At 34.9% G+C, this 17,500-nt stretch overlaps 1 protein-coding gene across 1 annotated transcript; it reads left to right on the top strand.

Moving 5' to 3' along the window:
• Positions 1-283: 283 nt before the first annotated feature.
• Positions 284-12,993, top strand: LOC125029706. The gene is made up of 3 exons (XM_047619784.1): positions 284-447; positions 4,938-5,106; positions 9,822-12,993. The coding sequence occupies exons 2-3, from the start codon at positions 4,945-4,947 to the stop codon at positions 11,061-11,063; spliced, it is 1,404 nt and encodes a 467-aa protein (XP_047475740.1). The 5' UTR covers positions 284-447; positions 4,938-4,944; the 3' UTR covers positions 11,064-12,993.
• Positions 12,994-17,500: the final 4,507 nt, after the last annotated feature.

Below are 17,500 nucleotides of genomic sequence, written 5' to 3'. Positions count from 1 at the left end.
CATATTCAAGTATTATCGATATCAGCTCCACAAAGATTAAGATTAAATAAACCATTTTCAAAGGCTGTTCCAATTACATCAAATGAAATGAGTTTTAGATATACAAGGGAGCGTAATTTGAATTTCGGCTATCGACTCGTAACATTGAAAACATCTTTATTTTATAGATATCCTCACAGAATTGTAACGATAGTAAATCACTTTCCCGTTATAACACACTGTAATCAAAATATAGACGGAATGTTCTTTTCATAAACGCCATCCAAAGGAGAAACGTGATTGAGTGAGCACCAACCTCCTTCTGGAATTACCGGTTTTCCCTTCATATCAAGTAACACTATCGCCTTTCGCCTGTCTATATAGGAGCGAATCCTATAGGAACCCATGCTTTCCATACCCACACCGAGTCAATGCCCATAGAAATCCCCAAAGGCCTTTATATTCAAGGTAAAAAAAAAAAACAAAACAAAACAAAACATTTTTTGAATTTAAATCCCCGCCGCCAGGTTTGTTTTTGTTTGTTTTGTTTGTCTGACATGTGACGCGATGGTCCCTCACCCTTAGGTCAGTCTGTGGGACTATTTTCCTGACGTTGTGACCTCCGGATGTTCGTCTCTTGTCATAGATATGCATGAATTAAAGCTCCGGTTCAGTCGCGCTCTGCTGGAATTAACTGATCCATATGTAATGGCGTGTTCGGGCCTTCAAATTTAACTCCACTGGCTCTTGGGGGTTTTTATTATTCAAGCCACAATGTATTGTTCTATTCTCTTGATGCTTTTACTGGCTTTATATCGTGCATTATTGAATTGTTTGTCAGGGCACCATGTAGGTTTATATATACCAAGATCTATTTCTATTTCATAGTTGTTTTAATAAATGGATCCTGTTCTTTGCCAGAAATATGAAATAATTTGGCTTAAAAATCTGTATGTCGTTTGCATTAACCAAATCTGTGGACTGCCTAGCTTGCTGATTCAGTAGAGTCAGCAAGATCAACTGTAGTGACAAGAATAGCCCTTATGGCATGAGAGGGGATAGAGTATGCTAGACAGTTGTGAGGGAGAGCATGAAATAATGACTACTCTAATAATGAATAAATAATAATAATAATATCCTCTAATAATAATAAATGATGACTCCTCTATCATTCCTAAAGGATGTAACACTATTTGTTAAGTTTTATTGGTAACTTTTATAAGGCAAACGATGTATACAAACAGGTGAGCAAATAAATCTAAGAAACTTATCTTTCTATGTACTTCCGTCGTAAATTAAAAATAACAAGGTAATGCGACACAAATGTCAGAGAGCCTGAAAAGAAAAACTTGGGAATATACAGTTCCATCTCCTATAATCCTTTTTTTGTATTGAAAATCTAAGGAGATCCGATGTCGACTAATTGCCACTATGAAAGCAACATATAATGATGATGGCAGTAACTATTTGGAATGCCTTCACATAATCAATTGTGATGATTTTGGTATGGATGGATTCCTCTCTCAAGTACACAAATATGTAGGAATTATGTTGCAGAACTCCCCTGAACCTCCCCCCCCCCCCTACTCACACACTTGGCCCTGATAGCAGGGGAGGGTATAAAAGGTATCAGAGGTTTTGCAGGGTAAAATATGATTTACATGAAATACATCACTATAATAGTAATATATTCATAATTAAGTCACTTCATTGTTTAAAGCAGCGGGTTCTGCCCCAGCGACCCCTCCCTTGGGGGATTGCCGCCCCCCCAATCCTCCTTGTATTCACGGCAGTTAAGATAGTAGGACTAACATGCAGGAGTGCTCGATGCTTAGTCTCTCCTACAATCCATTCAGCCATACATGTGTGGAATCAGTTATTGCCTGGGTGCAGGTGGGGAGGCAGCAGCCCTCAATTATCTGCATATTATTTGTAAATTGCCCCATTTTTTTCTCTGGTGCCATTCATGCCCTCATGCTATTGGGGCCAAGATTGTGGGTATTGGGGGTTTCCGTGGCACAATTTCTATGTACTTGGGTATCAGAGAGTGAGAGGAATCCATCAGTACCAAAATTGGGTATGGTATTCTGAATATTTTTCCTGAAAGCCTCCAAACTTAGAGCACACTAGCAAGAAAACTACCATGTATATTCTAGTAAGAAAAAGAGCTTAGACTTGTTACTGAGCAGATGATAAATCCCAAAGGATGTCTGTAAGTTCAGTCTTGCTAGACTATATCTGACAGGTTTATTGGCCCTTGCCGGAGCACTAACAAGTGCAAAAGCTATGCCAATTTAATTTCCGTAAACATTGGTGCTATAGTTGATTTCTGTAGACTAAAACTAATATCCAGATTCTATACATATATATTCTACCAGTACCAATACAAGTATTAGTTGTGGTGTGCAGACTTCAAAAACCAGGAGTCACATGCATATATATATCTTAATTTTTCAAGGGCAGTTTATTTTTGTACATCAAGAGTTGTCCTTAGGCTACAAAGTTGCGTATTATCTAAGTAAAAGAGTAATTTCTAGCCATGTATTTCCCTTTAATGAGGTCTTGGTTTTATGTGCAACTTTTTAATTTTGATTTACAGTGTCTTTCAGAACTGGATTATTTCAAGTAATTATATGGCCCTGTTCTGCCCAGATCCACTTGAAACACTAGAAAATTTAAAATCTGAACTCAAGAAATGGCTGTGGCCTACACACTTTTGGCATCTTGGCAGTGGCTAGCAAACCTCTCTAGGGATTTGTTAAATCAGGAACCAATCAGATCTCTATCTTGCCAGGACATCCTTTTTTTATTTTTCTATTTTTTATTTTTTTTTCATGAAGATGATAAGGTATTTTGCACTGCGTGAAAGGTCATTCTCCTTCATAGGTCTTTATGGTTCTTGTATTTCTATTCCACAATTTTCTCTTAGCAGTGCATCATTTCTAATTTTTTTCCACTTGTTTTTCTTTGCTTTGATATAATTTCTTTTATGGATTTTTGTGATGGGATCTTTAATCGATGCGTTAGATATTCGCATTCAAATTAGACATTAAGAATATTTTTGGAAAGGTAGTAGTTATGTTACATCACTCCACATGTGAACAAGAACTGTGCATTTAGTTAAATTACCGCACCTGATACGTTTTTCATCCTTTCTGTATAGTCTTTTATTACGAGATAATAGTTTTATTTAAATGACACTGCTCATATAGTATGGTAATAAAATATTCATTGGTTATTGGTTTAAAAGTTTGATTATTGGTAATAGTTGGATTTTTTAGATATTGCTGATTAACCCATTGGATCTGGGTATCCTCACTCCAAAAAATCCGGGCATTAGGCTGACTTGAGTGGCGGTTCCCTGGGGTGTGTGACTGGTAGGCCACACATGAATACTCCTGTAGGGTGTTAAGACTCCTTGCCTCCCCTTTATAGTGTTATTATCTCTTTTCCGAATAAGTATTTTTTGCGTATTTGCCATTTTCCAAGGTCTGTATTTGTCATTTGATAGCTTATGCTGTATCAACATGGTAATTGACTAATTTCATTCTAAGGACTCCATATCATCTCTTTAGGTAGTCTACAACTTTGTGTAATAACAGTAACAATAAGTAACAAATTGTTATTTTTGTCATTCTGAAAATATTTTTGTGTTATTCAGTTTTCTGTAATGCACGCTGTGTGCCAGTCATGGCTGGAAGGTGTAAGCTCCTGATCATGGAAATAGTGTCTTCTTTGAAGCTGGCATTTTTCCAGCCATGGCTCACAGGCTGTAAATTCTGCCCTTGTTTAGTGGTGGAAATAATGCAAAAGCCCCTTCCCAAGTAAAATAAAAGCATTTGATTTATAATACAAACCATGACAGGGATTGGGAAAAGATTAGTACTAGCTGCTAATGTTTGACTTTTGGTTTTAAAAGATTCTGGAATGAAATTACTAATAAGCACGTTTTTTCACCAATTTTGAAAACTGTCCCAGCTGAAGACAGTCTAGATATTATTATTATAATTTTTATTATTATTATATTTATTATTATTATTATTATTATTATTATTATTATTATTATTATTGTTATTATTATTCTTATTGTTATTATTGTTATTATTAGTAGTAATATAAGTGTAAGTATCATTATCCTCGTCCTTCACATCATTATGATAATTATAGTAATAATTATCACCATCATTGTCACCATCATCATAAGAATAGTAGCTAATGATAATACTGATAATTGTTGTTATTATTAGTATATTATTGTTATCATCATCATCATCATCATCATCATCATCATTATTATTACTATTGTTATCATCATTATTATTATTATTATTATTATTATTATTATTATGATTATGATTATCATTATTATATTCTTATTGTTATCATTATCACCATCTTTATCATTATCATTATTACTATCACAAACATTATTAATATTGTTATTATTTTTTTATGATAGAAATATTGTTTATTTTCCATATAACTACCTGATAGATTGAACCTGAAAGGAAATTATAATGTCAGCAGACAAAGAGGAATATTATGGTGTATGGTAACATATCAGCAATGAGAGAACCTAATAATTTGGTAGAGAAATTGAATATCTTCATAGTCTGTCCAACTTCAGAGAAGCTGTGAAACATAGTTATTGTTGCATATGTGAAGACGTTTGATTTGATTTGTCTTTATTAAGTCTTTTCTTTAAAATTATACAAATAATCCCCAACCTCAGTGATTTGGTAATTGAGATCATTAATATTGTGTAAGTTAAATATTTTTCCCATTTTCAGAAAAATGAGTGAATGAGAGCAGTAGCTTATTTGAGTGTATGCATTTGTGTATATGTGCATATATGTATTTGTATGCTCATGAGCAGATGGGTGCATGCATTTGTGCATAATTTTGATTTTAGAATGTTATTTTTAACTAATCAATAAATAAGTAACACTTTCCATTAGTTTCAGAATGGCTGGTGTACTGACGGTGGTCGCAGAAGAGATGGGGAGAGCCTTTGAAATGGTGTGGAGTGGGGTGGGAGTGGCCATTCGCCTTAACAACAAGCTAATGACCACAGTGTTCAGGGCTGCAACCCGAATTGTACAACTACTCTTGCTGCTTGTGAACAAAGTAAGATTTTCCAACAGTGAAAGTTCCATATAATAACATCTCATAATATGTCTCTCTCTCTCTCTCTCTCTCTCTCTCTCTCTCTCTCTCTCTCTCTCTCTCTCTCTCTCTCTCTCTCTCTCTCTCTCTATTTTTTGTTTGTTTGTTTGTTTGTCTGTCTGTTTGATGCTCAGCTTTTAGGTGATAAAGTTTATGTCAAAAGTACATTCATCCAATAATATGCTAGCATATTTCATATTTTCTCATACCACCAGGATTTAAACTGATTTTAGCTTGCCATAGGTATTCCAAGAATTACATGTGCTACAGTACTGATCCTGGCCCCACGTTGACAAAATAATTGATTTCATGAACTGTGTTGTTGATTGACAATTTTTTCTATACCTTGAAATGCAAAGAGCCTCTGTGAAATTAACATTGACATTGATAGTGATAAAAGGATAAATTTCATGCTTTTGCCTATTCTGTCGTTCAAGTTAAAAGGGGCAGTACCAGGAATAAAAGGTTTATTTACCATATCAAGAAAGAAAAGCAAAAGAGCATAAGATTTAGCATAAAAAAGACTGTAATCTCATATCAGGTGTTACATTAAGCACAAGTGGAGCCAAGGCATGAGGGCAAACTCAGTCATCAATTTCAGTGATGCAACATTATTAGAAGAAATTAGCTGGCAAAAATGGTGATTGCTAACCATCTGGGGGGGACATTCATGTTAGCTGCCAGTGAATTTACAGCTGGATGTAGTGTGAGCAGAATATGTGCTTATACATGGTTTGGAGAAGGGATGGCTCCATATCCAGGGTATCCTTGTTAAGGATTTTGTCAAACTTGTTCTATGGATTTTACACTTCAAAAAGGTCTCTGTCTTTTACCCACCAGGAAATTTGTTTAATTTTGTTCCTCGCCTCTCATATGCTGATCAGACACTTTGGCAAACATAAGTATGCAAAGATGTTAGAGGATCAGGTTCTTGGGAAGAGGCTAATTATACTTGGGGTAGGACTTCCCATTCTCAACGGCATTGCTGAGATACATAAATTGGTTTAGTTTTCGTCTTGGCACCAGGTCTGTTTTAGAAGAATGAGAGGCTCATTTTAATCTGGATGTAATACAAGGCATCCTTTACAGCCAGGATCAAGTTCAAGGAAGTCTTTCCAACTATTGTTGTATATTTTTAACCATTTAGAGCTGCGTACATGAACTTTTTGCTGTTGTTTTGTTACACACTGATAGCTTCACAAGCAGTTAGTCACCAAGGAGTTAGGTACTAGGCCTACCCATCTAACGTACCATCTGCTGATAAGCCATCGTGTTCCATTTTTTGCCAGCCAAAGGATAGTACACTGAGATTTCAGTCTGATGTTTTTAACTTTTTACACTTTGTATATACCATAGAATAGAGCTTCTTTTGAGATATAGTTCTTGAGATTTCAGTGTTATGTTTTTACACTTTGTATAGACCATAGAATAGTGCTTCTTTTGAAATATATTTTTTGAGTTATCTACCAAGGAGGTGATCACTCCTTTCTTGAAACTAGAAATTTGCATAATTTTTTTGTAGGGTGTAGGGGGGAAAATAAGTCATACACTTGCTCAAAAAGACATAAAATTAGAATAATATAAACTACTAATCTTTCTTACCAGATTGTTTTTGTCTTTTTAGTCTTGTAGCTACAGGGTTTTCACGTAAGGCAGTATTCACCCCCTCCCACAAGCAAAAAATTGACTCTACACAGCTCTTAATTTTTTAAAAATGAAAAAATAAGGAAAAGATATGTCAGTTGCATTTAAATGGTCTTTCCAATCTGAGATTGGATGAGCAGTGTTGGAATTATTTGTGCATCAGAAAGATAAGTCTGAGAAAAAGCATTTTAAAGTTTGATAATTTTTATTTGTTATTAATTTATTATTATCTTTTTGGTATGTGAAAATAGAGCTCAAAATGTCTCCTATGCAATGAAACTTGTTGCAATCAGATCAGTAATTTGGTTGGTTATATAAGACAAAATGCAAAAAGAACCCACATTTTGGAATTCCTCAGGTACCATTACTAAATATATGTAGTAGATTGGTATATAAATGATAATAGTCATACAATAGGGATGCATCTTGGCCCATTTCTCAGTTACCGTGTACCATTTCTGTTATATGATATATTTTATGTATATGCTAATCATAATGCATTTTTAATAATTTAGCAATATGCTAAAACGGACAGTAATTTATGTAATTCATTATAATAACAACATTTTCAACAAATCAATCAAATGATGGAAGAGAAGGCTTAGCTAATGCCAGACAGACAACTGGGGCATGGGGCATCTCCTCATCCTCCAGCCTTCTTCATTTTCAAGCCCCTCCTCTCTTTTTACTACTCTGCATCCTTATTGTCCATCTCCCCAGAGTGCTACCTCACTCAACACCACTCCCTCTTCCTCCCGTCCTCGTCCTTCACTACTCCCACCTCTGCAAATCTTTTAAATACTCTTTACAACCCAGCCAAATGGGATCATTCTTCCTACAGCCTTTTAATCTGACAATACCCTCCTATACCAAAAATGTCTCCAAAAACAAGGAGGCAAAGTTTCTTTTTGCAGTCATTCTGGTTCTTCACACCTTGTCACAGTTACATGTGAGCCCCAAGTTTATGCATTATTTACCCTGATTCACCTCACTGGCAAACCTATTACTGCCCAGCCTCACTTCATCCTTAATGCTTGTACTGAAACTATTTTCATTTCCCAAGCTGATTACCCTGTCTGTGACAAGAATTAGTTAGACTGAAAATGACCTACTTGTTTGCCTCATATCAGTACAGATTGCACTACTCCCCCCAGAGGCCACCAAAAGTCCTGCAACAACATTGCCAAATTTACCTTCCCCTATGAAATTTATACTGATGGAGAGTCCTGGCCTATCCAGCCATATGGACCCCTCTCCCTTCAATGTAAGAAACTGCTAAACATTGCTGCATCTCATCCTGCTGCCCTCTATGTGCCCAACCTGTCCATGATCATTCAAACTGCCCAGCACAGTCACAGCACTTGTAAAAAATGTGGTGGCTCTCATTAATGTATTTAATAGGAACTATCCTACATACAAATTCAAATCGTAAGGCTGCAGTCCTAAGATTCAAGCTTGGCCTCACTTCACATGAGGCAAGGTAGGAATCACATCAATAAGGCTTTTCTCTTGCTACCTACTCCAGTGCTGTCCTTCACTCTGCTGCTCCACTTTCTCCTCAAGATGTTTCTAAATCTCCCCTACTCCTTACATTCCCACATCTACTACTTCTCCCTCTCAGCCAAATTCTTTTGCCATTATTAATTCACACACTTCAAACTCTACTTCCCCAGTTTTACTTTGTAAACTTACACAGGTACAGGCCAAGATGTATCATAAGGAAGTCACATGCAAACCTTATTTCAAATACATAAAAAGCTCTAACATTTGAATACCCAAATTTTTTAAATTATCTATTATGTCGATTCATGGTAAATTGGGCAAATTTAAATCTTATCAAAGGGTATGTTGAGATGAAATACACCAAGATTCATTAGAATTAACATATATACAAAAATGAATTAAAACTTTGGAACAGACTGTTACAGTACCTTCCCTGTTACCTTGTGAATAAAACATATTTGGGGTCTATTGATCATATGGGAAGTTTCCTGTGCATGCATGAGTACAGAATTGTCCTTAATTGAATTTCAACCTTGGAGGCACATGCCTATCCTAATGGGCCCTTTTAATAATAATAACAGTAACAAAAATAAAAAAAAATTGCATTTATAAAAATTCAGGTAGGGCTAATATTTGACTTCTTGATTACTAAACATGTATGGAGTCATTTGTGTATATTCAGAATGAATAAGCAAAAATCTGTTTATGGGGTTGAATAAATACACTTAAAAATGGGATATATATATCTCTGATGCAAACAGATTTATCCCACTCTTTACACATTTGGATTTTATCCCCTTGAAAACTGTAGTCAAGGCCAAAGAAAGGAACAACTGCCTAAGGCACATAACTTCAAGCAGGCTTGTGTTTGATATTCCCTCCCAGTCCCATGTGCTTCGAGCCTCAGCTCTTGACTCAATTAATTTTGCAAATTATTCTGTTCTACCCTCTCCTTTTCCTTCTCTTCTCCATCCCTTTGTATAATCCACTTCCTAAGGTATGAGAGCCATATTGAAAGGATGAAAGAATGACTTTGTGCCAGTTACAAACAGCCTAGGGGAGCCATGGACACAATATTCCCGTTTTGCTACCTTGTCCTTACCGTACCCAATGGAAATTCTTGCACTTCTTCTTTTGACAACTTTTCTGTGCCTTAGACCATTTAATCACCCTCTCTCAACCCTCACCACTCTTTGCCCCTTCTGATGCCATACTATCTTGAATTGCTATACGACTTTTGACACATAGCACATTTGATCATCAACTAACCCCCCTCTTTATCCTTTTCACTACTAAACTTACTATAGTGGCATATGACCTTTGATGTGTAGCCCATTTATTTTGGTTTACCATTACATAATTAGATGCCATCTGATAGGAGTTAGCTAATGATTATTACATTGCAGTGTTTAAAAGGCATTCCAATCAGTCTTTGTATTGAATAATTGGTGGGTTTAGTAAAAGCTAGATTGATTGTTAATGTTTTGTTTTCTATAGTTATCTAATTATTATTATTATTTTCTTGACAGGCTGCAGATCTGCTGTCTCTCCTGATGACAGACTTACTCTTCTTCCTGGGTGACATAGGGAATGCAGTCCTCACTATGGGTGTAGCAGTACACACAGGGGCCTTGACAGTGGTTAACTTTGTCTATGGTACCTTCATGTGCATTGTATCTGCAGTGATGTACTCCTGTCATCTAGTCCACACACTCTACTGTTCTATTCTCTCATGGATAGTGCTTGCCTTTGGACAGCTGGGCAATGCTCTTAACATTGTTAAGCACTTTTTTGTCCTGTTTGGCTCATCAGTCATATTCCTCATCAGCCTCATACCGAATTTGATATATTTAACATTCACAGGTCTAATTCACCTGTGTTCTTGTGCTTATCTTGCATGTAGCCAGAAAGTGTATAATGCTTGGCTAACTGCATCCTATATAGGGGATACATGCATCTCTAGCATAGTGAATTTTCTTTGTGACATTCCTGTAGAAGCAGTTATTGGTGCAGCAGTAGGGTCTGCAGTCTTAGTTGGACTCAGATATGTCCTAGTTTATATGATGGATAATTTGATTCTGATCCCTGACATGCCTCTGCCTTCCCTTCTCGTCATTATGAGGCAGAGATTCCTCAGATGGTACACAGCAATAGTACAAAGAGCTCACCAAGTACCACCAATGGAGGATGACACAGAGGAGGAAGAACTAGATGACACCAGTGATGAAAATGGCAATGATAATAATGATAATGTACCTGACCTGAATCTACCTCAGAATCAGATGTTCATAAATCAGATGCAGATTCCCTATCCACAAGTGAATATAGCAGGAGGCTCACAAAATGCCCAAATAAACAGAGCAGGTGGATCAAACAATCCACCTCCACCAATGGCAGCACCAATCATTCCTGATGGACTGGCTAGAAGGCCACTCACAAGGCAGCGATATCGTCTTCAGCAGGAAGAGGAGGGGGAGGAAGAGCAGGAAGTGGCTCCCATACCAGAAGTTGCACATGCTGAAATCAAGAGAGAAGGAAGAGAAGCAGTAGCAAATGAAAATGGCCAGGCCTACCAGCTCTATAGGGAACTAGAGCAGGAACGTGAAGGTCGTTTGTGCATAGTGTGCCAAGATCAACCAAAATGTGTGATTCTGCTTCCTTGCCGCCACTTGTGTCTGTGCGATGCTTGCCGTTCAGCTATTATCACAAGAGACAATATCTGTCCTGTATGTCGTAGACCAATTATGCAAACACTTAGGGTTTATGTCTGACAGTAAAAATGTATTTTTATTTTATTATAAGAATTTGATAGAAAAGGAAAAATGTTAAGATCAATGAAAGAAGTTGCAGTGTAGTGAAGATATTATTATTACAAACTTGAGTATACATGGCACTGATTTCTTAAAAGCACTAATCAATTGTGCTTTGAATATTGAAACACCTGAGCAAGTACAGCAAATGTATATTGCCAAATGTGTTGAACCAAGGTTTTATAGCCATTGAAGTCAAGGGGCTGGACCGGCATAGTCAAAACTCTTAATGATGTGGCCCTAAATTAGAGGGAGTTTTGAAGCTTCTTTCACAGCGTGACTGATCTGTGACTGTTCATATGTTTAGGGTGCCATGTTATGCAGCAGTGTTGTTTTTTCTCCTTTTGGAAGAACGTTATTTGTTTGTGAAAGATGTATTTTGTGTATGATTTTGTACCTGGTGATATGAAAGTTTTTTTGTTTTTTCTCTCTTCTTTTCTTTGGAAAAATAGATGCACTTCATGTAAGTGTGTTTTTTATTAATCTCATAATGTAGATGTTATATTTCACTGCAAAAATGGTCTTTCTTAGTTCTAATTCTATCCACCGTTCAGTACTTGAAGTTCTAAAAAAGTGTATCAGAATAACTTTTAAAAATGTCAGTTACAGATTATAGATACAAGATAAGTAATTTTTTTTTTTTTTTTTTTTTTTTTTTTTTTTTTTGATGCAGGCTATAGGAAGTCAAAATCCAGAAAAATATTCAAATACTATTTATGGAATGCATACTAAGTTTGGCAAGTATGCACAGATGACATCATAAATTTGTGCCAAAAACTCCCCACCGGTCTTGTCAATTAGATCATTAGTTCTTAACTGCTCTGAAAGTTATAAGTTGAGATCATTCAGTGAATTTGTTTTTGTCACTTTTCCAAAGCTGTCTTTGAAAATTATGATAGCATTTAGAGTATTCCTGTGTTCTATTTTAAGTGTTTGTTCCAATTTAATTTTTTTTTTTTTTTTTTTCTGGCTTCTAGAAGAATAATTAAGTTTTGTACATTATAGTTTTATTTTTATTTTATTTTTTCCAGCATGTGGAAAAAATAAGCTGAAAACACGAAATTTAATTAACATGATTATTATTTATATTTTTATAATGAACTCTTAGTATAGATTACAGAGAAAGAGAGAGAAAATTGTATACCAGGTATCTTAGAGGATTTTTTCTTCTTCTTCTTCTTCTTTTTTACAATCACCGCTTCACTGTGCATTAGGGAATACCATTCGTACTGTCCTTGTACCTGACTCTTTTTTTTTTCCCCAGTTGTTTTGTATAAATATCTTTTTATTTCCAAAGCTTTATTTAACTTTGATTATCTCTGTCAGGAAACTGTGCAATTAGGTTACACAATGTGATAAAAAAAACATAAGAAGAATTATTATTTTTATCTTTTAAGGTATATTCTGGCATTTTTTGAAACTGTCATTACAATTTGTATTACATTTTTAGATACCTTGTGAAGGAATTTTTGGCTCTTTTTGTAATCAGTTACTTGGTCTAATTTTTCCTATATATATAAAAAAAAAAAAAAAATTTAGGTATTATATATTTGTATCTTCCATACTCTTAAAATTAAGCTGGTAATTAACAGTGTAATTTGGCCATTTTTGCTTTGTTTTGTTTTCATGCATCAGCTATTGATGAAGGTCTTTCTCTCCTCCCTCTTCTCTCTATCTCTCTTTCATACTCTCATTCTTTCTTTTGTTTTACCCGGAAAATCCCTTCATTTATCTTACATGTGATGGATTCCAGACCTTCAACCATTCCTTTAACCCATTCGCCCCATGTGGCAAGAATACATGCCATGCCCACTGTAATACTCGTTTATTTATTGTATTTACACATAGATGGCTCTACAAGCTCTTAATCACCAAATAGCCAGTTATTAGAAACTACGTATCTCATCTGTTTACCCTTTTCTTTCACTTTAAGAAAGGGTCTTTTGTATCAATTCATTGTCCAAAAATTTTTAATGACAAATTAATAATCATAACATTAATAAAAGTAATAACAGTATCGATAGCAATGGTATTAATTTTCCCGTCAATTCAAGGAATGGAGAAATAAGGATCTGTAACTAGGGCCTACTGATAGACTCCTTGCCGGCTGAGCACATGTGGAGCCATCTGTATGTAAAAAAAAATAATCAGAAACTACAGGGGACAGAACATAAATCCGGGGCGAATGGGTCAACTTTCAAACCAGACATGTTCCTCTTGTTACAAGAAGTTCAAGGTACCAACAGTATAGTATTTTTAACCTGTGGCAATTTTACACACCTGGAGTGATGGTGTGCATTTTGTCCCATTCCTGTCGTAAGTTCTTGTCAGCGTTACATCCTCTGATTGCTCTTCAGAATTTTAGTATTGCTGTTATTATAATCATTATTGTTATTATTTTCCTTATATAGCCAAGCCAAGATTTTATCCCTTTAACCTGTTTCTTTTCTGCATTGTAGCAACATGTTCACTGTTTTTGAAACTATAGTAATTTGGTTTTGAAGGAAACTGAGAGAATATAAGAATCATATTTTATTTTATTTATTTATTTATTTATTTTTAGATGATTATAAATATTTTGACTTATAAGTGTCATCAATATTATCTTTAATATTATTATTAGAGTTCTGAGGATATTTGGAAGACTAGTTCTCATGGTTTGTGAATATAGTTATTTTTTATACGGAGGCCGTGATAGTTTTATAATTGTTTCTTTCTTAATTAGACTATTTTCATGATTCAGTGATATGTGTACTTAAGAATTTTTTGCATTTCAGTATACTTTTCATAGTAAATGGTGATGGCCAGAGCTATACAACACAGTCAAAGTGTAAGAAACCAAGCTCTCACAGAAGCTCCTCTCTGAAGCCACATTCTCTAGATCTCTCTCATTCATTCATTCATTTTCTCTCTTACCTATTCATTCATCTATTCTCTTTTGATCATTCGTTCATTCACACACACTATCCCATTTTAAGTATTTTCATGCATTCATTCATTCATCAGTTTGCCCTCTTACCATCTGTTTGGCTGAACTAGAGGCATTATTAAAATACTTGTAAACTGCTTGGTCAACAAAATATTCCTACTCAGCTTCTTAATAATCCACTCTAGACTTTTTTTTCTGCTCCTCAGCCTCCTTTACAACTGATCTACTTCATCCATAAAACTAAGTTCATCCTAAAGGTTCATCAGATCTGAGAACACAACAGGCATTTCTTTGTCAACCTTAAGTTAAAGGTTAGATGCAATTAGGGGTGATTTCTGTGAAAACTTCTTATGCCATTGAATACCCATGTTGATGAGAAGTAGTAAGTAATACCAAGGAATAGATTTTTTGGCAAAATAAATAGAGGACTGGCAATCACCTTTAAATGAAAAGGAATTAAGGGTATTGAAATATTCTGTAGTTTTTTTTTTAGTTAACATTTGAATATATTTCGAAATGTTTATGAATTATTTCCATATACAGAATGATTTAAGAATGTGTTGCAAGAGACAAATGCTTTGATTGAAATGGTATATTCAGTTAATTTGGAATTTATATATTACGTTTAGCTGCATGGGATTCGGGATATTTCCTGGGCAATTGTGAAAGTTGGGTATTTTTCCTTAGAATTGATAGTAATTTTATTAATTTTCTTAAACAATTTTTTCTTTTTTTTATGTTAATGTATGTTTTCTTTTTTTCTTTTCTGGATTGTTTCTTGTTTTCTTTTTATGAAAATTATTATGGAGATAAATTTATTTCTGATGATTATTATCATTATCATTAATATCATTATTACTATTATTATTATTACATATTCTTGTACAAACTAAGTTTAATTTCATCTCAATCTGTAATATTAGAGAATTTACCTCACTGCTGGAAAAATGCCACGCTTATAAAGCTTCCAATAATTTTAATGCTGGAAGTTAGTTTCCTTGCTAGAGAACTTTCATATCTTTTGGATTTGTATATCCTATGTAAATTTTGTGATATTCTGAAATGAGCAAATTTATAGAATGTAAGCTAAGATGAAAAAAAGGCTTTTATGAAATTGCTTGTGAATGTTTTACACTCAATTCTTTGAAAAAGAAAGAATATTGTATGACTAATGTGAACAGTGCATTATTTGTATAGATGGCTATTTGACAGGGTTCGTTTGACAAACCCGTGAGAAGAATGGAGATATGATTATGTACATGTCTTTATAATATAGATGATCAAAATTTTACTATAAGTACTTTTATTTACAATCCTAGTGAAAGTGAAAGGTATATGTATCAATTGATATTCATAAATAAAAGCTACAGATATATGTACACCAGGGTTGGGTCCAAGTACAGGAGACTGTACTTAAGACTAAGTCCAAGTACCGACTAAGTCCAAGTCCAAGCACTTTGCTATGTACTTAAGTCCAAGTACATGTCATTGTATTTAAGTACAAGTACTTTTGTAAATCACAAAAGTTAGTAGTTTTCATATATAGGCATTAATAGTACACTGTTAAAAAGGGGGATTCAATATAGAGAAGTATATGGAAATTCGACATTTATTTTAGCACATCACTATTTTTATCACAGAATTGCTAAACAAGAACATATACTTTATGATGAATAACTTGAATAAATAATATTCCCTATGCTGCAAATGCAAAAGAGTATCCATATATGTTTCATATCAACCCCCCCCCCCCCCCCAATCCCTTGCTTGTTGGTGCCATGGAGGAGGAGCTCAGGAGGCAGAGACTGAGGTCCAATGTAGGGATCACCCCTGACCTGGACCTCAGCCCTCGCCTCAACTTATTTTGCAGGGTTTTTTCTTCATTCCTTTTCCTTCTCCTCTTCATCCCCTTCTGTCCACTTATCCAAATCTTTAACTCATATTTACCCTTTTCACCTGAATACTTTTATCATAATGGTGTGTAACCTATGATGCCTGGTACATTTGTTTGTTTTGACCATTGCCCATTCTGGAAATCCACAACCACTGCCTTACTCTAACAAAATACTTCACCTGGGGGCTTTCCTTCAAGCTCCGCCCTAACCCTATGTTTTGTATACACTGCAAATCACCTTAGATGTTGACACGGCAGACAAGTGTCAATAAATAAATAAATTCTCATATCAGCAATTAAACTAAATATGCAGAAAATGAAGGTATCAGAACTTTAAAACTAGACTCTTGTTCTATATTAATGATATAGTTTTTTAACTCAAAATAGCAGATAAGGGCAGCAGATTTTATTGAACATAAATTTATTCTTCGTGATTCATTGTGCGATTTTTTGTTTAATTTTCCTTTTGGGACTTTTCCTGTAGTGCAAAAATAACAGAATTACTAAATAAAATATAGACGATTTTTTTTTTTTTTTTTTTGTGGCATGAAATTCAAAATAAGATTTGATAAACTTCCATTTTTGCTCCTAAATAAGGTAAAGAAAATAAATAATTTACTTGAAATAAGAAATATACATAAGTGAGCTTCTGAGGGTGCAACACCATTGCACTTTATGAACATCACATTTTCAAAGTTTTTGTTAGTAAGGCATCTGTCAGGGTTAAACAGTTTTCCAGCGATGCTGAAAAGCCTTTCAATGGGAGCAGAAGATGCAGATGACACTGCAACATGTTACTACTAATTGAGAAAATACTACATAATATTTCTCCTTTATCCAATATTATTAAACTCCAAGTAAAAGTACATGAAAATCTGGAATTAAGTTTAAGTCCAGGGGGGGGGGGGGGGGGCTTAGGAGGTGGGGACAGAGGCCCAATGTAGGGGATCACCCCAGCCTTGGTCCTCAACCCTCACTTCAACTAATTTTGCATGGTCTTTAATTCTTCTCATTTCCTTTTCCTTTTCTTCATCCCCTTGTTCTGTCCACTTATCCTAATCGTTAAACTTGTTGTTGCCGTTTTACCACAGTACTTTATCATAATGCTTCCTACTCTCTTATTCCCCTTTTAACAACCATTACCTTATGCTATACCCCATCAGCTCCATTTCACAACCATACCACCCAATACAACTGTTCAACCTATAACTTTAACCTAATCATTAATTCGTTCATGACCCTTTTCGCTGTTCTAATTTACCATATCGCCATATGACTTTTGATGTGATGTAGCAGTTTCTTATCTGAGAGCTTTGTCCCCAAGCTCCATGTTATCACTATATTTTGAATACGCCGATAATGACCTTCGATGTTGAAGCGGCAGAAAAAAAAAATCAATAAATAATAAATGTACTTAGACCCAACTCATGATGCGCAGAGTAAAAGTCTGAATTTGTAGCTATCTTCTTAGGAATATGTTGGATCAGTACAGATACATGGATTTTTCAGATGATTGTCTCATTTTGTATGGATAACCCGCATTTTTAAATCATTTAATATTGATTATTTATCTCT

This window comes from Penaeus chinensis, chromosome 10, assembly GCF_019202785.1.
Source record: "Penaeus chinensis breed Huanghai No. 1 chromosome 10, ASM1920278v2, whole genome shotgun sequence".
Lineage (NCBI taxonomy): Eukaryota > Metazoa > Arthropoda > Malacostraca > Decapoda > Penaeidae > Penaeus > Penaeus chinensis.
The sequence above is the reverse complement of the archived record's forward strand: the minus strand, read 5'-3'. Positions and strand labels throughout refer to the sequence as shown.